The sequence below is a fragment of the Canis lupus genome, chromosome 7, assembly GCF_048164855.1.
Source record: "Canis lupus baileyi chromosome 7, mCanLup2.hap1, whole genome shotgun sequence".
In the NCBI taxonomy this organism is placed as follows: domain Eukaryota; kingdom Metazoa; phylum Chordata; class Mammalia; order Carnivora; family Canidae; genus Canis; species Canis lupus.
In genome coordinates this window covers 7272346-7299532 of record NC_132844.1, presented here as the reverse complement: position 1 = coordinate 7299532, position 27187 = coordinate 7272346, and the positions used below count along the sequence as shown (strand labels likewise).

The 27187-nt window shown below is 51.7% G+C and overlaps 1 protein-coding gene across 1 annotated transcript; it reads left to right on the top strand.

Annotated features, from left to right (window-relative positions):
- Positions 1-1181: 1181 nt before the first annotated feature.
- On the top strand, positions 1182-22445 carry NR2E1 (nuclear receptor subfamily 2 group E member 1). Its single transcript, XM_072831865.1, has 9 exons — positions 1182-1979; positions 6667-6812; positions 10213-10300; positions 11793-12028; positions 13396-13542; positions 15700-15796; positions 16184-16333; positions 16591-16696; positions 20878-22445. The coding sequence occupies exons 1-9, from the start codon at positions 1955-1957 to the stop codon at positions 21038-21040; spliced, it is 1158 nt and encodes a 385-aa protein (XP_072687966.1). The 5' UTR covers positions 1182-1954; the 3' UTR covers positions 21041-22445.
- Positions 22446-27187: the final 4742 nt, after the last annotated feature.

The window sequence follows — 27187 nt, the reverse complement described above, 5'->3', positions numbered from 1 at the left end:
GGCGCTCGCTTGCACACACTAACTGTCCTCGGAAGCCCGGGGTGCCCCGGAGTCTGCGGAAAGTGGGGCTAGAGGAGGGCGGGGAGGATTGCGGAGCGCGGGTCTCAGTTCTCCTCCGCGCTCCCCGCGCCCCCCCATCCCCGCCCCCCCCCCCCAAAGCGCTGCGGAGGGCGGGAGAGCTGGAGGTGCGACCCCTGACCTCCAGCCGGCCCACGCCCGGAGGACTGGCTGGCAAGCTCTTGTTCGACAAGTTCAAGCTGCAGGGAGAGCTTAAATAAGAATTAATCTCTTCGAGATCTGGGCTCCCCGCTCCCTCGGCGTGCGCTCTCCCGGTGCGGCGCAGGGACCCGGAGCGGGAGAGCGCAGGAGAGAGCCGCGCCTGGCGGGAGGGATGGGGGGCCCAAGGCGGAGGAGCTCTCCAGAATCCCCGGCCGCGACCCGGAGAGGGGGAGCCAGCGAAGCCTCCTGGGGGTGGGGTGGGGGGGCTGCAGGAGGGAAAGTTGCGCCCTCCAGCCGCCTCCAGTGTAGATAATGAGGGCGACAGGAGCTTCGCGGAGCTCCGGCTGGGCTTGGCTTTGGGGGAGCGGCCGGCGCCCTCCCCGCAGCTGGTGCCCAGGTGGACCCCGCGAAGGCCGCAGGAGCGGAGCCTCCAGCAGACCCCATCCCAGGCCCCAAGTCCGCACGCGGCGTGCTCAGCCACAACTTTCCGTAGATAGTTGCAAAATGAATAATTACTCACCTCGGACCAGATCCAAGTTTTACCCAACAGAAGGGGGCACGGGCCCAAGAATGAACCAACTCACATGGCCATATCCGGTGCGCACAATCACACACAAACACACAGCCACCCAGTTTCTTCCTCGAATCTGTCTGGCGCTCTGGAGAGAAGGGGGGGGGGCAGCGTTTGGAGAATGCTCCGTCTCCCCTCCCCTTCCCCCTTTGCCATGAAATATAATAATTCATTTTTATTACGGGAGCCGCACGGTCCTCACCATCACGCACGCACAGAGCCCCACTCCCCTGTTCACACTCTAACTCGTCAGCTCCGACAGCGCCTGCATTTTCTTTGGGAGCCGCTTGGAGGTTCATTAATATCATTAGCATTTAACCCCCTCCCTCTTCCCATCCCCTCCCCGCACATGGCTGACGTCAGACCCCGCCAGGAGTTGGGGGAAAAGCTAAGTGGGCCAGGGACGCCCTATTCCCCTCCCCGCGGCTGCCTGTCAGAGCGCTTCTGGAGATATTACAGGGGACCCAGCCCGCAGCGACAAGCACAAAGTCACGGGGTAATGAACTTCGGGGACCCCTGGCCGCTCCGCGCGCGGCTCTCCCCGCACCCCGGGACCCGGCCGCGCGCTCGCTCGGGAGACCTGCGGGCAATCTAGGCCCCCTCGGCTCTGGGCTGGGCGGCGCGGAGGAGCGCGTCCGCCGGAGCCTGCGCGGCTGTTCGCCTTCCTTCCTTGCAAGAGCAGCGGTCTGTCGGGGTCTGGCCGCGCTCCGCAAGCCTAACGGAGGAGGAGAAATTGAAGACCGAGACCGGAATGGGGAAGGAGGGGGGTTCGGTCCGGTTTGCTCCGTAGGAAGACCGTTGTCGTGTCACCATCCCTGCCCTTCACTCTTCCCCTCTCGCTGTCCTCACCCTTCTTCCTCGATCCGCCCGCCTGTCCGTCTCTCCGTTTGTCTGTCCATGCGTGTGTCCGTACCAAGCAACATCCCCAGCAGCTGCGGTTTTGCAAGAGCCGGGAAGAAACTTGAGGATGCTTGAATTCCCACTGTGGAACGAATTCTGAGCGCCCGGGGAGCAGCGCGGCGCGCAACCGACACCCACCTGTCCGGCCCGGGAGCCTGCAGGCTGGAGGGCGGCTGGAGAGCGGCGGCGCCCGGCGGCGAGGCGGGCGCTGCCGGCCGGGACTCGGGCAGCGCCCACCAGCCGCTCCGCCCCGGGACAGCCAGCATGAGCAAGCCGGCCGGATCAACAAGTGGGTACCCTGGGGGCCGCCGCGGGGCTCAGGAGCGCAGCCCGGGGAGGGCGGGAGGGGAGGCCGGGGCGGTCCTGCAGCTCCGAGCCCGGGAAAGGGGAGTCCGGCGGCGGGTGCGCGTTGGCCCAGCTCCTTGCAGCCCGCGAGTCGGGATGCTTCGTGCAGAGGGAAGAAGAATTTCGTTAACCTCCGGATTGCTTGATTGCCCAGCCACCCCCCCTACCCCACCCCACCCCAGCCCACCCCAGCCCACCCCGCCTTGGTAGGGTGGGAAGGTTGAGACCCCTGCAGCCCACCGGGCCCCCGAGTTGCCTCGGCCGGGCCGCCAGGTGCGGGGAGCGGGGGGCGCGACGGGGGCGGGAACTAGGCCGCAGCTCCAGGCGGCAGCACAATAACACGCTCGCTCAAAACTCCGAGCTCCAGCGCGCAAAAGCAACTCTGCGCAAAGCGGATTTGAATGGAATGCTTTGCACCCCGTTTCTAGCTATTTCAAATAATCCTGCAAACTGGGAAGCCGAAACAATTTAAAAGTCACATTTTCCTTAATCCTAAATCCGCGTAGGTCATAACTGGGGAATTTAAAGTATGGCGAACCGCTCCAGCAAAGAGGGGACCAAATCCCTAATCCCAAGGATTTTTCGAGCGGGAGCTCGGCAGAGGCAGGAGTGTGCGGCCTGTTCCCTTCGCGGGCTTCTCTCCTTCCTCAAACTTGCCTCGCTGGTGGCTCCCGTTCGGGGTTCAGGATGCCGAGCCCCGGCGGATCCCTAACCGCCCCTGGACGCCACAGTGCGGGCCTGAGCCGTGTGCGCGCGGGCATCTCCGGCCGAGCCTGCCCAACCTGAGCGCGGAGGCCCGAGCCGCCGTGGGGCGGGCGTTGTCGCAGGGCTCGGATCTCCCCGGGGCATTTCAGTTCCCGCCTTCCGGTGGCCTGGAGCTGCCTTTCCGGGGCCCGAGGCTGGGGGGTGGCCCCTGTCGCAGTCCCCACACCCCGGGGTCCTCTCGCCTCCCTTGTTACCGTGGCCCATAGCATTTAGGGTGCTCCTTGCTTTCCTCCGACCCCCCCTCCCCTCCCTGGCCCTCATTGTCCTGAGTCTTTGAAAGTTGGGAGATTCCCAGATACTTCTGAGGACCCATGATGATCAAGTCCCACTCAAGTGGGAAGCAATTCACGTTGTCCGTTGGCTTTGGTTTGGGTGGTACCATTTTTGAAATTCAAGTAAAGTGAACATGAACAAAAAAACAGAGAGAGAGAGAGAGAAGGAGAAATGGTAAAACTAGGGCAGAGGGAAGACAGAAGGAAAAACTTTGCCGCCGCCCCAATGGGAGCCGACCCTTGCGGAGGCCTGGTGTTTTCAGTTAGCCTCGGGCCTACCCCGGGCCTTGCGGCTGGGGGGTCTCTGGGCAGCGAGGTGGGCTCGCTTTTTTGTGACCCGCGTTCTGGGGTGTGAGGTCCTTGCAGGAGGCGCAGAAGGAAACCTTTTCTGCTGCATTCTGAGCCTCTGTTGGAAAAACCAGAGCCCGCGGGCTTGGGCAGGCCTCCTGGCGGCCTCGCCCTGTGACAGGCCTTCCCTAGAAGTCAGGAGCCTCGGGCTGGTTGGTCCACTTGGGGTGCTGAGTCGCGGGGGTCGGTGTGGGGTCAGGGGGAGCTTGAGAGGAGGCCTCGGGTTAGAGGGAAGGGCTGGGCGCTAAGCTGGGGTCCCTGGGGGCCGCCCCAGCTGCGGTGGACTGGGACTCCGGGTGGCAGGGGGATGGGGGAGGCTGAGTGACTCGCTGGGGGGACTTGGGAGCTCTCCAGCTTCCCAAGAGCCCGAGTTGGGCCTGGGAAGCCCGGGGCCCGCCGCGGGGTCGGCCTCCGCTGTTGAAGTTGCCGGGGCCGCAGCAAGGCCGCCCCGCCCGCGGCGCCGGGGCCTCCCGGCCGTCCCCAGACAGGTGGCGGCAGCCGGGCCCCGAGACTGCGGCCCTCGGGCCCCGGGCGGCGAGGAGGTCGGCGCGCAGCGGGCGAGGTCAGGACCGGGCCGGGCCGCGAGGTCTGCAGCCCCCGCCTCGCTGGGTTTCGCACAGCTGGAGGGCAGAGCGGTGTCACCCGGGAGCCCCGCCTGGGTGGTAACGAGACCCCGGCCAGTCACCCCTGCAGCCCAGACTAACTTCTTTCAACAGCCTCTGATGGTAATTACAGTAATCGAAGCTGCCATATATCTTTAGGCAATTATGACACACAAAAAGCCCCGAGGGGACCCCCTGGCGAGGGAAGTTAAGAACGGTTTTCCAGCCTCAGGAAACTCCCGCCCGCCTCACGTCGGAGCTCGCTCGGTTTGCTAAATGAGAGGAGCTTTGCAACGGGGTCAACCAGCTTGTCTCGTGACCCCAAGTCACCTTAACGTGGCTGGGTGGCGGAGGCCGAGGCGCACACCCGCTCTGGCCGGAATTGCGGCGTCTCCCTCCTGTGCCCCGCCCGGGCCGGCCGGCCTCTGAGCTGCCCCGGGGCCCGGCTCGGAGCGCTGCGCCCAGGCCAGTCGCGGGGTGACTGCGGAGCCCCCCGCGCCCCCCACCGCCGCGGAGGGGTCACTCGCGCGCCCTGGTCCTCCCTGCACCCCGGGGGGTTCTGCAGGGATGTGGTGCGCCCCCGTGCTCCTGTCTGGATGGGAAGGGGAGGGGAGAGCCACCCCCGCGGCGCCTCCTGCGCGCTCCTCTTGGCACCATCGAAAGTGCCCCCGGGCAGAGGACAGCTGGGGCGACAGGACTGCCGAACCCCAAACCCGGACCCCAGCTCTGCCAGAGGGCGCGTGTCGTGCTGGGAAGGATGGTTGCAAAAGAAGGGAACCAAGTTGACTGTCGCCCGGGATGCAGCAGGGCTGGGCCCCGCGGCTGCGCGGCTGTGGGTTCCCAGGGGTGCAGAGCCAGGCCCCGGGGGTGAGGCCCAGCCCCGCTGCGGCTTCGCCCGGCTCCCTCCAGCCGCTTCCTCCCCCACCCCCAGCACAACCTCTCCTCCCACCCTTCGCGGAAAGGGGCGCAGAGGCGGTGGTCGCCGCGCCTCGCGCCTCCCCCACCGGCCTTTGTCGCCGTCTGAATTCCCATGCTACTCTTTTTGACGGGTCACTGGTGGCTCTATAGGCAGGTGCTACGGCGGGGTTGTAATTACCCCGGCCGAGCTTGGTCGTTACGGGACCCCCACCCCCACCCTGGCCTCTGGGCTCTCCCGCTCCCCCCTCCTCCCCGGCCCCCAGCAGCCCTCCAGGGCCTTGCTCAGGGATTCGCGCCCTCCCAGGACGCCTCGGGATCCGCCACCAGTTTCCACTCCTGAGACCTGGTGGGGGGGTGGGGGGCCTCCACGTGGCAACCTCGCCTCCTCAGTCCCCCCCCAGGCCCGGGGTTGGGACTCCCTTCCCCGCACCCCAGCCTGAGCGCTGGGGGAGCAACTGTCCAGTTTCACCGAGGCCGAGGCCTGCAGGCCGGACTCTGAGGCCTTGGGTGGAGGAGCCACAGGGAAAAATGTCATGTAAAGAAGTTAATTATGACCGTCACCCTATCATCAAAGTGTTGACACTTCAGCACTTGGTTTGCCAGAGGACAGATTTCTAAGTCCCTCCGCATCCCTTGAGGCTTGTTGGACTCTTGAACCTGAGAAAATAGTTGCCTCCCTCCCGAATTTGGGAATACTATCCTCTCCCTGACGTTCCCCCAAGGTCTGCAGCCACTCCGGCCTTGGGGTGGGGGGGGTCCCAAGGAAAGTTCTCCTAAGCCAGGCGACAGTCGAGGCCAGCTGGGGTGGAGGACAGTCTAGAGACACCAGCTAGATCCTTGAAAATATCAGCCTCCCACAGTGGAGGAAACGCAGACAGGAGGGGATCCACCCGGGACCTAGTGAGAGGAGGTAGGTCTCCGAGGCCGAACTTGGGGAGTGGAGGGAGAAGGGGGTGGCCTTGCCGGGGCCAACCTGCCGAGGCACCGAGCACGCGTCACTCCCTCATTTGCTCAGCCCGGTGCTAGTTACTTTTGGGGGGAACATGTGTGTTGTGTTGTGTGTGTGTGTGTGTGTGTGTTTTCCTAAAAGAAATAATTTCTCCAAAGCGATCCACTAAGCATTTTTTAAAATAGGTAAAGCGAAAGTTGGGCAATTACCACTACCCTTATTATCATTAATAATCCTAGTATTAGCATTACAATAATAATCCTAATAATAACAAGCGCCCGGCAGCTCAGAGAAAACTCGATTGCCTTCCAGCTGCCATCCCCGGTTCCAGCCGTGTTTGTTTTTCTTCTTTCCCCTTTTACATTTCAAGTTTGTCTCCTCGCGCGCTAACAACTTTCTCTGTTAAATGCGAGAGCGGGGGAGGGAGGCGGCCCAACTTTCCCGGAGCAGAAAGGCAGCGGCGGGCCGCGCGGCCCCGGCCTGCTGTAATCTTTTATTCCAAAATGGGTCTCGGCGATTAGAAGAGACCCAAATACATGTAGCGGTGCATGAATAATGCTCATTGTAGGAAACTGACACTTGCTCAAGGAAAAAAAGTTTGGCTATAAAATCACTTCATTATTTGCTTTTACCGCAGCTTCGGTGCTAATCCCTTCAGAGGTCAGATTGCTTAGCATCTCTCTCCCGCTCCCCTCGCCTCCCTCTTCTCCGCCCTCCTCTCCCTCTCGTCCCTTCCCACCCCCCCACCCCCCTTGCCTGTCTTTCCTGTGATTTCAGGCCGTATCTTAGATATCCCCTGTAAAGTGTGTGGCGACCGCAGCTCGGGGAAACACTACGGGGTGTACGCCTGCGACGGCTGCTCGGGGTTTTTCAAACGGAGCATCCGGAGGAATCGGACGTATGTCTGCAAATCTGGAAACCAGGTACCTCGGCCGGGGCTGTGCGCCCGGCTCCCCTCTGCTGCCTCCCCCTCCTTTGTTCGTGCCCAGGCCTCCTCCCAGGTTCCAAGCTGCGGAGGGAGGACCCAGCCCTGACCTCTCCCTTCCTCTCCCCTCCTTCCCGCCTCGACTCTCAGAGGCCCTTTTGCTGGGGACAGGGGAGGAAGAGGTAAGGGGAGATACCAGAGTCTGCGGAGGGGAGGGGGGCATAGCTGAAATCTGGGCTCCTCCCTGAGCACGCACACCCACTCCGCTTTTGGTAACCTTCTCACAGACTTGGACACTCACAATGGCCCACACCCAGTGGCCTTAAAGCCAGCTCAGGGGACCTAAGGAACTTTAGAACCTAAACCACCCGGGAACCCTGGAGAAAAGGCTCTATTATGTCGCCTGCGCTCTAACCCTCCATTCCTAGCAGCACCCCAAGCTCGATGCCCTGACCACTGCCTGCCACGGCCGAAGTAAAAGGCCCAAGGCATCCCAGGCAAGGTTGTCACCTGAGGTGAGCGTGATGATTTGGAACACGGAGGACTTTCAACTTTGCAGAAGCAGGACTGCTCTGGGACTGGGCAGTGGTGCTTTAGCACCCATGTGACTCTAGCTAGCCCTGGTCAGGAGAGGGGAGAGTGGCAAGAAGAGAAGACTCTCGAGGAAGGGGTCTCTGAGGTCCTCTCCAAGGTTCTCATAGGTTCCCTTTCTCTGTTTAGAAGATGTGCCTGGTTGGTTGTGTTTTGGTCTTGAGAAGGCATAACTGTCTCAAAGAGACAAGGGAGTTAGAGCGTGGGCTGAGAGTGAGCCAAAGCTTCCAGAAAGAACAAGTAGGACCCTCGACTCAGTTTCCAGCTCAGCGGTAGGCTCATTTTAGGGAGATCAGCCTTTTGGTCCCACGCTGCCTTCTCCGCAGCCTGGCACACAGACCCTCAGCACAGAAGCCACCACCTTGACTTCCAAGAAGACCCTGGAGGGTGTATCAGTCAGAAGTCATCCTTTGGTAACCAAAATGGTAACACATCTTCACTAATTAATATTTATATATGATATATGAATATATATACATACACATTGTAGCTAGCAAATTACTTTTTCTAAAACAATGTCTGCTCACATCCATTTCTAATAGATTTGAATTTGAATTATCAACAAAAGTTAGAAGATACTTACATTTGGATAAGTTATTTTGAACTCCAGCCCTGGTATCTGTTTAATCGGGTACACAGCTCTGTATCAGTTTCTAGCTCACCACATGGACACAGCACGTTATAACATGCAGGACTGTCTCCCTGTAGCCCCACAGGAATGGGGAATTACTGTGGGTCGTCAGATTTGAGCAGGCTTCCACTTAAATTACCTTTTAATTTTATGCAATGCACAGAATTGGGGAATCAAAATCTCAGATGTTATGCTTGATATTTTCAAAGGGGTTGGCTATCAATTCGAACATATTGATGTCAGTCCAAGTCCTTGTAAAGGACTGATAATAGACTCATCAGGCTTGGTGTCCTCTCCTTGCAGAGAGAATAAATGGGCTGAGCTCAAGCACTCATCTTTCTCTCAAGCTTCAGATATTTATATACATATGATCTGATTTGAAGACACTCCTAAGAACAAATGAAGGCTTCCATTTTGCATTAGCTTGTTTATCAGAATACTAGGAAGATAACACTTGAGGAGAAAAATACGATTGCATTTAATAACAAGTTCTTTAAACCTCTTTACGTTGAGCTATTACACTGGCCAGCAAAGATGCCCTGAAGAATTCACTTAAAAAGCAAAAATTATTTCCTTTACCTCTTTTGTTTAAAGGTTAGGTAAGGAATATTCCAATTTATTATTAACAAGAATGAGAACATGGTTGCAGCCCCGGTGACTCAGCGGTTTAGTGCCCGCTTTCAGCCCAGGGCCTGATCCTGGAGACCCGGGATCGAGTCCCACATCGGGCTCCTTGCATGGGGCCTGCTTGGCCTGCTTCTCTCTCTCTCTGTCCCTCATGAGTAAATAAATAAAATCTTAAAAAAAAAAAGAATGAGAACATATAGAAATTGTTATGAATCTCTGCCCTGCCTTTGTTCTAAATACCTCAGCATATTTTAAATCAGAAGGTGGGATCTCATTAAATAAAGTGTATTCAGGTGTATAATTTTTTTGCCAAGGGCTACTTCAGAAAATGTGCCTACCCCAAATTCACGGTTTACGAACTTTATAGATTATAAAGGAAAATAAAAATACATTTATTTTATTCTCTTTCTTCCCACAGCACATGTAACAGTCGCAAATCCTATAAACCCAGGAGAGCACCAAACTTCTCACATACTTTTGATATATAAAATGCACATATAGATATGACTCTTTATGTAGCTATGTATATGTTCCCTCAGTAATAACACCTAACACTGAATAAATTCCATAAGAAAGTTCCTCTGTAAATCTCCTCTTCTGATAGCCAATATTTTTCCAGAAAATTGCATTAGTTAAAATATTTTTTCTCGTGCATCTCAAATAAATATTTCTAAGGCAGTAATTAGCTTTTTTCCCCCAATTATCATGCCACTGTTCTCAGTCCATATGATCATTTTGTCACACCGCCCATCACATTATCACCCTGCCTGTGTCCTATTTACACAGTGGGCATTTCTAGATTTTGCGAAGGCCTTGGGCTCTTCCCTTCCCATCCTCACCTCTCGTAGGCCTTGCTCTGCTAACTAACCACTGGGGCTTCTGCCACACTTTCCAGGAACGGCTGTTTCCATTAATTCTGGGCTGAGGCCAGCCCTTTAAGACAACTTTGACATGCTGATTATAAGGATGGCTTCAAGTACAAAGGCAAGAGTCAGGAGACAGGAGAGCGAAGAATAAAGGGAAGATATTTATCTGACAGATAAATGCCCCCAAAGTGACAGAAAGAAGTAGACTCAAGACCTGAAGGAGGGAGGAAGAATGAGCGGGAGGGGGGCGCGGTGGGGCTCGGCGGGGGCCTGCATCCTGCGGGGCCTGGTCGCTGTCTTCGGTCCTGAAAGTCTGGCCCCCGCGCTCCAGCCCTCCGAGCCCCCGGCGGCTCCGCTGCAGCTTCCCCTCCCAGCGCCGCAGCCCCGGGCAGACCAGGTGCTTTGACCCTCCACCTGCTTGGCCAAGGACTTGGCTTCCTCGGCCCACTTTCCCAGGGCCAGGGGCTGTTCTCTTTGAAGTAGCCCCGGGCATCCCGGCCCTCTCTCTACCTGGCCCTGCTCGTGCCCAAGGCCTTCGAGCTTCTCCTCAGACCCAGGCTTGCAGCTCTGGGATGGGTGACGGGGTCCATTCCGCCTCCACGTTTCCCCACCCCTCCACCCCCCTCCCATCCGGCGCCGTCTAGAAGCCCTGGGGGCCGCTGACCGCCTACGCTCTGTTCCAGGGAGGCTGCCCCGTGGACAAGACGCACAGAAACCAGTGCAGGGCGTGTCGGCTGAAGAAGTGTTTGGAAGTCAACATGAACAAAGACGGTAATCAGCACAGCTTTTTATTTCTCTAATGTTGGTTGACTACTAAGTAAATTATATGTACAGAAAATACATGGCGCTCCAATGCATGTAAATCATCTCCGCAGCAGTTGTTTCCAGATGCTGGGAATTGGCCTCGGACTTTCAGTCATACCCTTCCATCTCTCTGCATGAACTCCCCCCCCACCTCCCATTGAACTCCCTAGGTATGGCCCGAGCCCACATAGGAAACTTGCGCCCCACAACCACCCCCACCCCAGACAGCTCTGCTGGGCACACACGTGCAGTTTTCCGCCCCTGCTTCACGTCCTAATACCTCTTCTCGCCTCTCCTTGCAGCTTGTGGCCACCTCTAAGCCCGTTAACCTTCCGCAGGACCTCCCTGCCTTGATAGTCTCCGAGGGTGGAGATTGTGGGGACGAGGGGACTGTGTGGACGAGGGAGGGCAGAGACACAAGCCCGCCGGAATTTCCAGGCGGTCGGTGTTGGCTAATTCACCAAGATCCCCAAATCAGGAAAGCCATTGTGGCGATCTGGCCTTTTTCTCTCGGTTCCACAAAAAGGGGCTGGAGAGGCAGGGTGACGCCTGTGGGTGCCTCAGACACCCCCATATTCAGAAAGCTCTTAAACACACGCAGCAAGAACTGGGGCATCAGACGCTTCTCGGGCGAGAGCGCAGTCCAAGTGCGGGCCGGTGGCGGCCTGGGGCGGGGGGTCAAGGCCGGGGAGAGGCGTGGGGCCTCAGGACAGGATGCTCGGAGGGTGTGCCTTGGCGACGGGCCGGGCCGGGTGGCAGCTCCAGGAGGCACAGCGCCCACTGGGGAGACTCCTTCCTCGGCGGCGCAGGAAGCAGGAGGGAACGTCCAACCTGTTGAACTTGTGTATTGACAAGTTGTCAAGCTCCGCGAGCGGAAGATTGCCCTGAATTAATTTGTTTGTTTAAACTGTTGGCGGTAATTGTCACATCTCCCCTGCCTTCTTCCAGCACACTCCAAGACGAGCTCTCCCTCGTTGCATCCCCCCGCGTGTCCCAGCCCAGGGCCCTTTCTCCCCAGGAGAAAGGAGGCCAATCGCCTTTTCGGTGGGGGTGGAGGTGGGGGGGTCGTTGGCTGAGCGGGGAAGGTCTGTGCCCGCCTGGGCGCAGTGCTCCCTCTCCCCTTTGTCGGGGACAAGGGTACCTAAGTTGTCCCCCCAGAGGGTCTCGGGTTTCCCTGCAACCTCCCCTGGGTGGGGAAGAGCCCCTGACAGCCAGCGCACCTAGTCTTGCTGGAGGCTTGGCTATTATCGGGGCACTTGGGGTCGGGCTCCCCACGAAGAGCCCATCTGGAGTGGGGGGCGGCCTCGCCGCAACCCCTGTCCCTCGCTGCCTGCACCTCCCCAGTGACCCTGCCTGCCCAGACGTGGCGTTTGGCCTGGGAGCTCGGGAGCTCGGCAGTGGCCAAGGGTGGTGGAGCCTCCCTGATCGCGGGCATTCGTCCATCTGTCTGTCTCTGCAGCCGTGCAGCACGAGCGGGGCCCTCGGACGTCCACCATTCGCAAGCAGGTGGCCCTCTACTTCCGTGGACACAAGGAGGAGAACGGGGCGGCGGCGCACTTCCCCTCCGCAGCGCTGCCCGCGCCCGCCTTCTTCACCGCAGTCACGCAGCTGGAGCCCCACGGCTTGGAGCTGGCCGCCGTGTCCGCCACCCCGGAGCGGCAGACTCTCGTGAGCCTGGCTCAGCCCACGCCCAAGGTCTGTGTCCTTGCAGGCCCCAGAGGAGTCTGCTGGCTAGCGGAGGGCGGGGTGGGAGGCACCCATGTCTTCTGAGCTGGGATGGGGTCACCCTAAAGACAGAGAGAACTTGCATGGTCCTGGGTTGGGCTCTGCAGGGAGCTGTTGGCCCCGGGCTGCACTCTGCCCTGTTAAGCCAGAAGGGTTCAAATTTTAGTGTGTGCTACAGTCGCTCTCTGAGCTGGCTACAAATGTGGACCCCTTGGCCCAGTCCCCCAAAGAGTCCCTTTGCACAGGTTTGAGGTGGGGTCCAGGAACCCACATCTTTAAAAAAAAAAAAAAAAAAAAAAAAAAAAAAAAAAAAAAAGCCCTGGTGTGAAGTCCTGGCTGAACAGAGAGGCATCCTAGGGATTTCTGCAGACCAGAAGAGCCCTTTTGTTTTTAGGAAAAAGGAGTTGGCTACCGCTGGCAGAGAAGAGTCCCCGTGGTGTTGCAGGTCTCAGGGATCTGTCTTCTTGGGCAAGGCTGTGGGTCCCTAATTCAACCCACAACACGTGGAGCTCACCCTGTTAGGACAATTTGAGGAAGCCGCCTAGTCTTCCACTTCCCCTGCACTCCCTCCTGAGATGCATGTATTTATACCAGGATTGAGTCTCTACTTAGCAGGGCCACAGCCTGAACCACTTCAAAAGGCTGCCACCTAGGGACTACCTTCCAAGCTTCCAGCTGGTACCTACCCAAAGCACCCACTCCAGGCCGCGAAGGGGAGGGCCAGCTGCAGCCCCAAACTGCAGGGAAGCCAAACACCTGGGCACACGCACAAGCACAATATTTAATATTGCTTTCTTACCCTTGATGTGTATAATAAGCTTGGGAAAGTAGTGTTATGAATATGTTGTCAGTTATGAATGGGAATGCTCTGTGAATGATTAAGATGTCTAATTGAAATATTTCCATAATATACTAATCCTTTCTAAAAATACTCATATGCATATTTGTGTTTGGGATGCCTATTAATTTATACTTTTTTCACATCTATTTTTATTTACACAAATGCAAGCAGCTCTTGTCTAAATTGGGAGACAGGCCTGGCACTTGGCTCAGTCGGAGGAAAATTTGCTGCAGGGGATAGAAAAGCCAGATGCCCCTCTGGAAGGAACAGGCCCCCAAAGACTGGAAATGGGCCTTTCCCAATGGTTATTATTTCTCAAATTCTATACATATAGATGTTTGTTTTTTTTTGTCTACCAACTGGCAACTGCATGTTTAAGCAGAACATCCAGATGCCTATCTCCTTCCCTATTCTAATTGGAAAATTAAAAGGTTGGCTCTTCTTGCAAAGCAGTGGTTTCCTCACTCCCTGGTGTTTCTCTTTCTTCCCCGCTCAGTACCCCCATGAAGTGAATGGGACCCCAATGTATCTGTATGAAGTGGCCACAGAGTCAGTGTGTGAATCGGCTGCCAGGCTTCTGTTTATGAGCATCAAGTGGGCTAAGAGTGTACCGGCTTTCTCCACGCTATCTTTGCAGGACCAGGTATGACCGAGAGGGCGCTGAACTCTTGGGGCAGGGGGCTGGGGAAAACCCACCCACAGTGGTTAACCTTATCACACTGGAAGTGACCTGGATAAATCAAGAAGGCCAGGCACCTGTTCTTAACAGCAATGAGGAAACAATTTTAATTAGCTTCCTACTATGGGTTCAAAATAATCTGGCTATGGAATCCTTACTAAGAAATATAATTATGTTATTTCAGGAAAGTTGGATCCAGTCTATGAAAAACAAATATACAAGAACACTATCTCTCTCTTTCTCTTTTTAGTTTAGTTGAAACATCAAATGTAATCACACATTTAAAAAAAATCCTAATATTTAAAATTTCTAATAAAACAGTATTTCTTAAGAATATTGGACCTGAAACAGATGATGAGGTATTCACCTGTAAGATTTTCAGAGCAAGTCTCATTATTTTATGTTCACAGCTTTATGTTTTCCATTGTGATACTCACAGCCTTAGGCACTAATTGATCAGCATGTAAGGTTATGGGGTGCACTGCACACTTCCTGCAGGCCAGGATCTCCCTTGATACTTTTAGAGATTTTGTAAACAAATGGGCATTGTGCATACTTCTGTGGTTGTAAATGACATTCAGAGGGAGAAAAATTATATGCTGCTAAAAATTACATCGTGCCAAAAGCCAGAAATTTTGTTGTTAGAAATATGAGAAACAGCCTCTGCTAGAATTTTTCTAATCTTAAGGGAAAGAGAGAAACTGACTGTTCGTAACCGTTGGCTATTACCGGTACATTCATGGAAATTAATGACAAATTTCTCAAAAGGCTAATAAGTAGTTTTGAAAGCAAGTGGTTTTTCTTTAATTCATTTTATACCTAATTAAAGCATAATGGTGCCCTTTAATATGAAGTATGTTTCTTACAGAGAGACCCAGCAATGTGCTCAAAACATTTAATCGTCTAGCATGGGATGGTCTTTTTTTCCATAGCCGGGACTTTCAGACATGGTCAGAATTAGATATCATTTAACCTTGCATTTTTAAAGTATTATTTTCTGTACCTAATGCAATAAACCTAAAAATAAAGCATTTTCAAAATTAAACCTTTTGGTCTGATTGTGATTTTGGTTACAAGCCTTCACAATTCAGCTCTTAGCTCCCGAAAGGAAATCCCTTCACATAAATCATCCAGAATTGGCTGGTTTTTGAGAGATTTTCCAAAAACAGATTTTTTTTTTCCAAAATAGTTAGGTTCTGTCTTTGACCAGGTTCTCTGATTGTCTCTAATCATTTGTTCTCTGTGTGTGTGTGTGTGTGTGTGTGTATGTGCACGTGCACACACACACATGGGTACGTACACTGGCTACTTTCTCTGAGCACAGGTATTTGTATACTCTTTAATACAAACAAAATTTACTTACTATCTGCCACTTAGCCCTTCGGTGGAAACCCTTCAACAACAAGCAAACTGCAATGAAGTGGAATCCAGTATATTAATTTGGAAAAGGAGCCAGATTTTCATTTTAAAATATTCAGTAGCACATTTTATTAGAATAAAAATGACAAGCACCTTGATGCTGTCCACTTATGAGTCTCAGAAAAATCAGGCAGTGAGATGAGGTAAACTCAGCACAACCCGATTAACATAATTACACCCTGATTTCCCTGCATGCCTCTTGGGAATTAGTGATCTATCTCTCTCTCTCTCTCTCTCTCTCTCTCTTTCTCTCTCTCCCCCCCCCCCAGCCCAGCCCCCCAACCCTCTAGGAAGATGGGGGCCCCCCCGATCTGCACTCTCAGTCTATAATCCTCAACCCTGATAATATCAGCATTTTATATGAAAGGGCTCTGCCTGCTAAGCTGCTGGTGGCGTTTCGTAGAGCCTGGGTCTCTGGAGAAGTTTCTAGGTGGTCGGGGAATGAATAGCTGCAAGGACAAGAAGGGTAAACCCTTTACCAGAGGAAGCAAAGTTTGGGGAATTGGGATGGAGATGCTCAGATGCTTATCTATAAGCACCTTCTCAGAAATGAAAATATGGAAAATAAAGGAAAGCTGGAATATTCAGAGGAAAGATAGGCATTTAAAACACTTTTTAAAATAATGGAAATTTACATATTGAAATTGTTTATAAATTTATAAATTACACACTATATTATATTATACATCTATTGTATGACAGCTGATGCTTTTGGAAGATGCTTGGAGAGAACTGTTTGTTCTAGGAATAGCACAATGGGCCATTCCGGTTGATGCTAACACTCTACTGGCTGTATCTGGTAAGAATTGCACAATTTAATGACTTTGTTGTAGAAATTACCATAAAAATACATTACTGAAAAAAGAACAACATGTAAAGAATAACAAATTCCTGCTGAACAATAGAGTATACCTGTCATTTATAAATCTATATTTAAATGCAAATAATGTTGTTTTGTTGTATTCATGACTGCTTGCATTGTTATTTAAATGCAAATTACTGTGTTTGTTATCATCCAAGAGAAGATTTTATATTAACTTTCATACAATATAGCCAGTTTACATGGAATCAGATATCTTAGAGTGACAATTGAATAGATATTGATATGCAGAATTCTGTCAAAAATCAATATTAAATCACGAAAATGCCTTCATATTAGAGCATTTATTCCATATTTCTATTCTAGGCATGAACGGTGACAACACAGATTCCCAGAAGCTGAACAAGATCATATCTGAAATACAAGCTTTACAAGAGGTGGTGGCTCGGTTCAGACAACTCCGGTTAGATGCTACCGAATTTGCCTGTCTAAAATGCATCGTCACTTTCAAAGCTGGTAAGCCGATGCAAACCCAGTCTCTTCTACCTCCCCAGGTTTGCCACCTGGCTAATTCAGCCACCTCAGAGTCCAGACTGATGATTGCAAAAAAAGAGGTGATGGTTTTTAAGGGAGCTGATACTCTTGGGCTGGCCCCATTTTCCATGGTGGCGGCCCTACTTGTTCTCCTGCTGGGCCATTCGATTCCAGAGAGGTGCTTTCCCATCTGCATTGCATGTGCTGCTCATCATAGTTTCCCCCATCTTTGCTTCTAGTTCCTACACACAGTGGTTCTGAACTGAGAAGTTTCCGGAATGCTGCTGCCATCGCAGCCCTGCAAGACGAGGCCCAGCTAACCCTCAACAGCTACATCCATACCAGGTGACTCTTGTTTGCCTTGACCGTGTACTTAAGGAAATTGCTTCCATTGTGAATGTGTGAGCAAGCAGTAATCAGCCAGTTCAAACACTGTGGCTAATTATCCTGTTGCCCGCCAGTTAATATACTCTGTGTCCTCACCTATCTCGCAGGGTGGGTGGGAGGAGCAGATCAGATGTGATTATCAAAGTGAAAGCACTGCCAGACCCCTTATGGCTATCCTGGCGAAAAAAAAAATTGATCCATCAAAACATTTGAACGCATTTGTGTGAAAGGACCTCAGTATGGGCAAGAAAAAAAATGAAGGCCAAGGAGTTATGATATATTACTTAATATATCATGGTCATGTCATCCCAGAGAGGCCCCATCTTTAGCCCCATCAGACTGCTGTTTGCCTTGGGGGACTGGTATCTGTTGAGTTATCTTGAGTCAGGCAAGTTATCCATCAGGCAACTCTGGGCAAGCAGAGCCCAGTGGCAGAGGCTGTTCTTGGGTAGTTCTAGAAACTCTCAGCCATTGGGGCTCCAGCAGTGCTCCTCCTGGCTCACCAATGGACATGTCTACCAAGAGGTATAGACTGACTTTCTTTCTTTCTTTCTTTCTTTCTTTCTTTCTTTCTTTCTTTCTTTCTTTCTTTCTTTCTTTCTTTTTTTTCTCTTTCTTCCTTCTTTCTTTCTTTCTTTCTTTCTTTCTTTCTTTCTTTCTTTCTTTAAGATTGTATTTATTTGAGACAGAGAACACAGCAGGGGGAGCAGCAAAGGGAGAGGGAGAAGCAGGCTCCCCACCAAGCAGGGAGCACAACATGGGGCTCCATCCCAGGACTCTGGGATCATGATCTGAGCTGATGGCAGATGTTTCACCAACTGAGCCATTTTCAGGTGAAAAAAAGCAAGGCTTTTAAAGCGTAGTGGAACGCTGCTAGCTTCCTAGGTTAGGATTGCAGTGGATCTGAGGTTAGAATAGAGTTGTTTATTATTGTTAATTCTTAGATTGACCTTGAAAGGAAGTCCATGGAAGCCTGTCTCCATCATTTCAACATCACCCGCAGACTCTGTGCTGGGAGTAATTAAATTGAGTGGGCAGAGGCAGTTAATGCCTTCCTCACCTAAGGGGTGGGATACCCCTTCACTGGGGGTGATACCACTTCTGCTACGAATCTGCTTATTTCTTTAACAAATCCTCTTTTGAAAACTAATGAATGAAACCGTTTCCTGTCTGTGGAATATCACTGAAACTATGTTGAGTGATAGCGCACGTGTACGTGTCTTTCAAATTAAAGTGCTATGGCTTTAAAATTTTAAACCCATGTTAAATTTCAGAATGTATAGTAAGCTCTTCATATTTGTTCAAAATTATAAAATGGAGCAGTATATACTTTGGGCACTCCCTCACCCCCCCCCCACTAAAAATTAACTTGTATATCATGACTAACCTTGGACATTTAGAATCATTGAGGTATGAAGAACATCACACTGAGAAGATTATGATACCCACTTATTGATTCAGTCAAGCCTTGCTGAGTACTCACTTCATGTGAGGCTCCCGGTAAACATTGTGGGACACCAGAAAGAGCGAGACACTCCCCCCTTATCATTGCGTGAAGTAGGCAGAAGTGTTCATTCAATTCATACCAGAGGACAGAGAAAAAGCAAAGTGGAAAGTGGGAGAGATGAATTCTAGGTGGCGAGGGAAAGTCAGGAAAGGCTGGGTAATGGAGGAGACAACCTGTGAGCCGATCCTTGAATGGCAGGACTGCAGGAGGGGAGAAGGATGGTGAGGAGAGCCAGGCAGGGGCTGGTAGAGGCACGATGGAGGTGCCAGAGTCCAGGAAGGGGAGCCTGATAGGGCCGAGCAAGCTTCTTCTAGGGTCACCTGAGAGAGTTAAACCACAGATTAACAAAAAGTCCATTTTAGGAAAATTGGCAAGTATACTACTTCTCCCCAAGCCTCGAAACAAGGCAATTATTCATTGAAGGAACACATTTGCTATTTCATGATATGAGCTATAGCTATAATTTAAATTTTTAGGGGGGGGAGAGGGGCACACAGAGGGGGGGAGAGAGAATCTCACGCAGACTCCACGCTCCATCCCATGACCCTGAGATTATGACCTGAGCTGAAACCAAGAGTCAGACACTCAACTGACTGAGCCACCCAGGCACCCCTATAAGTAATACCCATACCTGGAGTCGTACATAGGCCAAAACAGCCTATGCCTTATTTCTTAGCTCCTTCAAATCAGAGAACATTCTCCTCTATAGCACTTTCCTGTCTAGAAAAATAAAATGTGAAATTGAAATGAAAAGTCAATGAGCTAATACATTAATTGTTAAAATTGCAAACTCAGCTCTGTAGGCTACTTCTCTAATTGTCTAGGACATAAGGAAAAGGCGAGGGGGAATTGGCATTTCACACAAACTTTATGCTATAATTGAAGATCAAATATACAAATCTGCGACAGACACAAAACACTTATGCCTGAAAAGAAAACTTCCAGTTATTCATGCTAATGGATGAAATCAGGGACATAGATATTCTAAAAAATAATATTGCGTAGTTAGACTCTCTCTCTTTCTCTCTCTCACGCACACATACATTGTTATTGTTTCTAGGTAGTACAGTACTCCGCATGTAACAGACAATTAATTCGTGTTGACTAACCAGCCCCTTCCTAACTAGGAAATGAAAGAAGTGGGTGAGTAGGTGAGTGGATAATCCGCTTTGCAGAAAATCAAGAGTTAATGGTCTATGGATTCTCCTAAATCTATCCTTTTGAAAGTTACCATTTCCCACAGTGGTTCCTCACCATGGGAAACCTCCAGCATGTTGGATGAGTGCTGCACATATGGTGGAGGCTTGCCTCGGCCTTGTGGCCATAGGGTTCTTGCTCCTTGGCCTGACCCTGGGAGGGGAAACAGAGCAGTTGGAGAGAGTAACGTAGAAGGGAGACGTGGTGTCTTGGGATTACATCTCAGTAAACACAGAAGACACAATCAGCAAGGAGGGCAAATGATGGGACTTAGCTATTTTTTAAATGCAGATGAGCTCCAGACCACATCGTTAAATAAGGTCTGGTGGTCCTTGTCAATGGGTGATAATGAAGCTGGGCAGTAGAAGAGCCCAGTGAGGTCCCCAGAGGCCCAGAAAGAGTGATCAGCCGAGTATCCAGTTGAAGAGAGGGACTCCTGGGTGCCCAAAGCTCAGAGACCGCCATGAGAGTTGCTCCCCTGGATTCTCTTTGCAGGGTGGTCAGTCCAGCTCAGTGTTCAGCTGCCTTACTCCTATGAAGGAACGTTGATGGCTGTCGTTTCTAGCACCCTGTGGCCAGGGAGGGGTTAAACCTAGCTTGGTCACCAGTAGTTGTCCCTGGAGCTCAGTCCTCCAGGTGGCTTGTTGTCGTGGAGGGAGTCCTCCTTGTAGAATGTGTCGATACCTGATTCCAAACACCTGACTGGGGAAGCGTCGGGGCCGCAGTGAGGAAGTGGCTTACAGGCATCTAAAGGCAGCAGAAAAATTGAACTTGCACATCTGAGCACAGACGTATGTTGGACATCAAGAGAGGAAATTGTTAAGCAATTTCTCACATCTTTAATTATATGCCAATTTCATTGACATGAAAGTTGGATGGCACTACCACCCAACAGAACTTAGTCTTTAATTTGCAGGGTAATAAGGATAGAATTATTCCTGAGAGTGACTAAGTATAATGCCTGAATAATAATTTGGAGAACTGCTTAGAAAAGGAATGCATTTTTTCTGAGGGAACTAGGCTGATGAAGGAGCCTTGAAAATCAGAAAACGTGGTCATTCGCGCTACCTGTATTGTCACCAGCGGGGTTATTTCCTACCCTTTGGCGTATTATCATCTGACCTAGCTTAATACCAGGCTTCTCAAAATTATTATTATTTTTTTTTCTCCAAACAAAGTGCAACCCCCTTGTTGGCTAACCCAGAGACAGTCCGCACGTGATCTTGGCAGCATCACGGATGCTCTGCATGCCCCCCCCCCCCGCTGGTCAGCCTGTGGACCAAGGCCAGCAGCGCCCGCGGGGGGCCTCTGTGGCAGGGGGAAGCGGGGAGCAGAGACCCAGGCAGGACATTATGCGGAGGATGGGGCAAGCACGCGGCAGGAGTGTCCACGGGCCATGGATCTTACCTTGCTCTCCCGCCTTGTCCTCTTCCAGATATCCCACTCAACCCTGTCGCTTTGGAAAACTCCTGTTGCTTTTGCCAGCTTTACGTTCTATTAGTCCGTCAACCATAGAAGAAGTGTTCTTCAAAAAGACCATCGGCAACGTGCCAATTACAAGACTGCTCTCAGATATGTACAAATCCAGTGATATCTAAGCTCCGGAGTCCTCGCTTTGCAGGAGGGGACAGTATCTGATGAACTTCTACCCACGGAGAACAAGCCTCAACTAACAAACCCTTCAGGAAGCATAAATCTGGGAATGTGCAGCCTTTGGGGAGAAAAAAAAGAAAAGCCAATTGACACGACACCATTCCAGTCGCTTTGACCCGCTGCCTCACCCGGGGTAGGGCAGCCCGGAAGGAAGGGAGGCGGCATGGGGCCACCTGGGCAGAGGGAACCCCCTGCTGCCCCGCCCGGGGAGGGGGGGCCCCGAATCGGGGGTCCCCGCAGGCCGTGCCACTCTGCCTCTTACCTTGGAAGACCGGGCTGGACTCTCGAAAGCTGAAGCATCGCTAGAACTTTCTTTTTCCCTTTTTAGCATATAAAGTTGGGTAACCAAATATAGCTCTGTGTATAACATCATACGGCAGCCTTCAGAACTATTTTATGTTGGAGAATTTATTTTAAAAAATAATGGTTAGGTTTTAAAATCAAAAGTTTTATCAAAAGTTTTTCTTCTATCGTAATACAACATGAAGTGGCCTTCAGAACTGAGTTAGCAAAAGGAAAGGTAGCTTATGCCGTGAGACTTGCTTTTTCTCTCTCTCTCTTTTCTTTGCCTTTCCTCTTTCTTTTGTTCTCCTTCTCCTTCTTCCCCTCCTCCTCCTCTTCCTCCTCCTTCTTCTCTTCAACACCACAGGCCAGGCAACCTGGTCAAAGGAATTGGTGGACGGAATTGAGATTCTCACCAGGACTTCAGGTTGGATAACATCTCAAAAATAGAAGAGCTTTACTGAAAGAACACAAGGTGAGGGAGGATGGATTAAAGAAAAAAAACAGCAAAACCAAATAAAAAAGTGGAGGTGAAGGATGAGGCACATCGCTGTCCCGTTAACCAAGTGCTGAAACCAAAGGCGCTGGGGGTCCAAACTCGTGTTTCAGCGAGTCACGCCAGAGTAAATGAACAGAGACATGATGCCCCAAGGAACCACAAGGAGATGAAGGCTAAAAGGTTTCTTGACTGATCCATTGCTAACGGCCTGAGACTCTTCAATGCCTTTCAGAAAACTGGTTTCTAGTAAAGCCTTGAATGCGCGCATGCACACACACACACACACACGCACGCACACACTCGCGCACACACACACCGTCCTACACTATAAGCTGCTCCTCTGGTATGAATCTATACTTATGGAAATGTAGAAACAAACATTTAAAAATAGCTGCTGTACTTTTCACATTTTTGATTTATTAGGTACTAGCACTGAGGAAAAATATTCAGCACTTGGACTATCATAGGATGAGTAAAACTTTTCTTGTACAAAGTGAATTAACTGATTTGTGAAGTTAAAAGGTTGTACTCATTGTATTTACAAAGAATAAAAATATATTGGATTTAAAGGAACGCTACCTGAGTTCTTAGCCCCCCCACCCCCGGCTGGCTCTCACCCCCCCAGATACAAGGCGGCGGCGCAGCTGCTGTCAAAACTGACGAGCAGAGCGCTCCAGCCTGAAGAACCGAACCACAAAGGCGATTTCCCTTTTTTTTTTTTTTTACAGTGAATCCCATTTGTAAAATGAATAAAGAAATAAAACATAAGATTCCGTTCTCTGCAGCTCTCCAATGTAATTGCATCTGTTAGAAAAATTGCTGTGTGGAGAAGAAAGACGCCGATTAATGGAGTCTTCATTCACTCACTCCTCTAACCCTCTTGCCAGCGTTTCAGTCCTGACCAGGAACTGGAAATCACTTAGTGATGGAAAAGATAAAGGGTGGCGATCTGTACGGGTGAGTAAGATGTGGAAGGAGCAGTAAAAGTGTGTTCAGAGGTGCCCAGCCAACCTCGGCGCACTTGCCCCACTGCCCGAGGCCAGTGGTGGGGATCACAGGTGCCTGAGGTCAGTGGTGGGGATCACAGGTGCCCGAGGCCAGGGGCACCGTGGGCCCCCCCTGGGCAGCGGCTCTGGCAAGGCTGGAGCACAGGTACTTGAACCCGTGGCTAACATCGGCCTTAGACAGTGCACACGTGTGGAAGTTCAACCAGCCGGGCAGCACTCCTCTACTAAATCCGCAGGGAGGAGAGGTGGGTATTTTTGTAAAGATTTGATTTATTCATGAGAGACCCAGAGAGAGGCAGAGACACAGGCAGAGGGAGAAGCAGGCTCCCTGCAGGGAGCCCGATGCGAGACTCGATCCCAGGACCCCGGGGGTCACACCCCGGGCCGAAGGCAGATGCCCAACCCCCGACCCACCCAGGCATCCCGAGAAATGGGTATTAAAGAAAAGCAAGGTACTCAAAGACGAGTGCATGGACATTCCTTGCAACACTCTTCATGGTTGACAGTGAAAAACGTCCCCCAACGGAGAGTCGGTACGTCGCGGTGTAGACAGCATTCTGTGTGAGGGGAGGAGTTAAAGCGAGTGGCCTAGAGCCCGTGTGTTCAATGATGGTCTGCGTTGTGCAGGTGGGTACCAAAGGATGCACACGGCTTGGGGTTCACGCGAGGTCGTACAACCCGCAGAGCACCGCCAGTGGTGGTGTGTTTGTAGATGTACAAATACAGTGCAAATATTTAAAATAAACACAAGGGGACCCCTGGGTGGCTCAGCGGTTTGGCGCCTGCCTTCAGCCCAGGGCGCGATCCTGGAGTCCGGGGATCGAGTCCCACGTCAGGCTCCCTGCATGGAGCCTGCTTCTCCCTCTGCCTGTGTCTCTGCCTTTCTCTGTGTGTCTCTCATGAATAAATAAATAAAATATTTTTTAAAAAATAAAGAAAACACAAGGAGGATAAGCACGAACTGCGTGACAGTGGTTTACCTTTGTGAATGCATGGCATTGGGGAAAGGTGGCCAAGGAAATCCTAAAATGTCTCTGAAATGACTTATTTCGTGAGACAAAAGAGGATCGGAAACACAGAGACCAGTGACAAGATCTGGTGAAGGCGAGCCACAAGCCTCGGCCCCCCCACCCCGCCCCCCCAACAGCACACTTGTGATTCCCTGCTCCGGCTCTGCGGACCCTGTGGGGGGGTCCGGGCCTGGCTCCAGGCGGGAGTTTGGGCTCCAGGTGCTCCTGCGCTTCCTCACTCTGGGCCGGCGGGGTGCACACGTGCAAGGGGCTCAGCAAGCACATGACACCGCTGCTCATGTCACATTCGGTCAAAGCCGGACACATGTGGCCGAACCCAACCTCCCGTGGAGGATGGGGATGGAAGGGTAGCCCTGACCCTACGTATAAAATCTGGTGCAATCATATGACCTATTTTGATCCATTGAAAATATGCTCAGGACTGTTAAAAGGGGGCAGGTCTCCCGCGACACGCCACCCCATAGATGCCCGCCGGGACCGCCTCCGTTTTGGGCACCTCTGCCATTGGACAGGTGCCTCGAAGCTGGCTTTCAACATGTGAAAAAGCCCAGAATTGAAAACTCCAAAGCACTCTCTTCTGGGATTTGGGGATCTCTGCTGGATGCAACTTGGTGCTTCGAGAACTTCGGTGCTTGCGTGGATTTAAAGGCGGGCATCCTCTGTGGCGGGTGTTGGGCGCAGTGGATGTGCCACAGTAGTGTTTGAATATACAAATTCGGGTTACATCATTGCAGCACATGCGATTTGAATGTACAGACAAGAGAAGGTGGGCCTAGCCGAGTGGTTACTGCAGCCAAGAAGCAGCTGTTGGTGCTCTTTTGACAGTTTTTCTAAATCTGAGAAGGTTGCTTTTCAAAAGTATTAATTGCACACTGTGACAATAGGTGAGGACCCCTTGCGTTTGAGACATTTTTAGTTGTCCTTTGATGTCAGGGAAGAGAAAGAACAGGACGTGAGTTCAAGAGCTAGATTACGGCTCCCAAATTATTTCTCTCCTAGTTTAGGGTTTCTACTCTGATTTAGGAGCCCAAGAACTGAACCCCTTGACCAGAGATGTGCCCTGTGGTTGCTGTCCTTAATCCATATAAAGATGGAAACCCTCTTCTTTTCTGCAAATTATTTATTGTGTGTGCGGCTCTCTCTTCTGGTGGTACATAAGGCTCCACTTCATTCTTTTTAACATCTGCCTACTATTCCGTTTTATGGAATTTCATTCCAATTTATAGATTAACTGTAGTTTATCCAACTAGTTCCTTTCTTTTTTTTTTTTTTAAGGTTTTATTTATTTATTCATGAGAGACAGAGAGAGAGGCAGAGACACAGGCAGAGGGAGAAGAAGCCTCCATGCAGGGAGCCCCACGTGGGCCTCGATCCCAGAACCCTGGGGTCACTCCCGGAGCCAAAGGCAGATGCTCAACTGCTGAGCCACCCAGGCGTCCCTATCCAACTAGTTCCTTACTGACAGACTTTAAGTTGCTCACTGGTTTTCACTGTAATAAACTGCAAAGAACCATCTTTCCATGTATACCTCCATGGACTTGGGATATTTCTTTTTTTTTTTTTTTTTTTAAGATTTTATTTATTTGAGAGACAGAGATAGTGAGAGAGAGCACGAGCAGGAAGGAAAGGGAGAAGCAGGCTCCTCACTGAGCAGGGAGCCTGACCCAGTACTTGATCCCAGGACCCCGAGATCATGACCCTTGCCCAAGGCAGACGCCCAACCAACTGAGCCACCCGGACGCCCTGGACGTGGGATATTTCTGTAGGATACATTCTTAGAAGTGGCATTTCTGGGTCAAAGATGATATGCATTTTTAATTTTGAGACATACAACCAAATGGCTCTCCAAAGGGTTGTATCAATTTGCACTCCTGCCAAGAGGGCATGAGAGGGCCCATTTCATTGCTCAGAATTTAAAAGTGCTTAATCAGACACAGGCTTGATGAACACTTCAGAAACTGTTAGAAAAATACAGAGAATGGCTGTGTTTCTGTTATGACCAAGCCTCTACTACGCTGCTGACCGGGCTGGCTGAGTGGGCCTCACCCTGTGCCCACGGTACAGCTTGGTTCCCCCCATGTTGCAGCTCAGGCCTCTTCTGTGAACTTTCCAGGGTACCCCCGTCACAAGGAAGGTTAAGACAAAGTACATAAATACTAATTTTTTCTTTCTTTTTTTTTTTTTGATAAATGATCATGTAGAAGCAGCTTGGCAGACCCTTTCTGCTGCTCAGATGCAGCTCTCGGAATCTCAAGCCACTCATTTTACAATAACATTTTTTATAATCACTTAGAAAAATTGAAGAATAACTCTCTTTGATTAACTCCAGTGCCTTTACCACAGATGACGAATGGTTTATTGTCTTTAGTCTGTATGTTAAGATCAAATTTTTTAGATTTGTGAAGCCTATTTGGGAACATGACGTGGCTTTTTTGCTCTGACTGTTGCTGACCTGTGGGGAGACCCGTAGGGAGGGTCACCAGAGCTTCCGCCACCGCTGAGCGGGGCTCACCAGCAGCGTGCAGAGGCCAGGCTCCCGAGCAGGGTAACCAGGGTGTTGCCACACGGCGTGGCCAGCTTCCTGACGGCGCCCCTGTTGCAATGCTCTGCTGGGAACTGGGGGGCAGGGCGATGCTCTGAGGCGGCCGAGCTCTTAGGTTTGAGCCTCAGGAGGGCCAAGTGGCCTTACTCTGTCTCCGTCCTGGAATCTCTAGTGTCTTTCTTTCGTTTTCTTTTTTAAGATTTTATTTATTTATTCATGAGAGACAGAGGGAGAGAGAGGCAGAGACACAGGCAGAGGGAGAAGCAGGCTCCATGCAGGGAGCTTGACGTGGGACTCGATCCCAGGTCTCCAGGGATCCTGGGCCGAAGGCAGATGCTTAACCTCTGAGCGTCCCAGACGTCCCTCTAGCGTCTGTTCAATTAGTGTGTCCAGGGCTGTGAGCAAGGCTTGCCGGAGGCTGGAGAGCGGCCCCGAGCAACCGTCCCAGCGAGTGTCCCCAGGGCATCGTGTCCCCCTGGCCCGGCGCCGAGCCCCGTGCAAGGAGCACCGATAGGACAAGGATGCTGGGCTTGCGGGGTGAACGGTGTGATGTGGGGCGAGTCCGTTAGCCTCCACATCCATGCAGGGTGCGCCGGGCTCTGGATCCCGCGGCTGTCCTTGTCGCTCTCAGGTGGCCGCAGGTGCCCTCCTGGGCGGCGGGTGGATTCCCCACACGCTCCAGCCCGACGGCGGCCCCAGGCCCCTCGTGGAAACACCTGGGGCCCCATCGG

Coding starts and splice junctions, on each gene's coding strand:
- NR2E1 (XM_072831865.1), top strand. CDS start 1,955: ATGAGCAAGCCGGCCGGATCAACAA. Junction 6,813..10,212: donor TCTGCAAATCTGGAAACCAG/GTACCTCGGCCG, acceptor GCTCTGTTCCAG/GGAGGCTGCCCCGTGGACAA. Junction 10,301..11,792: donor AGTCAACATGAACAAAGACG/GTAATCAGCACA, acceptor CTGTCTCTGCAG/CCGTGCAGCACGAGCGGGGC.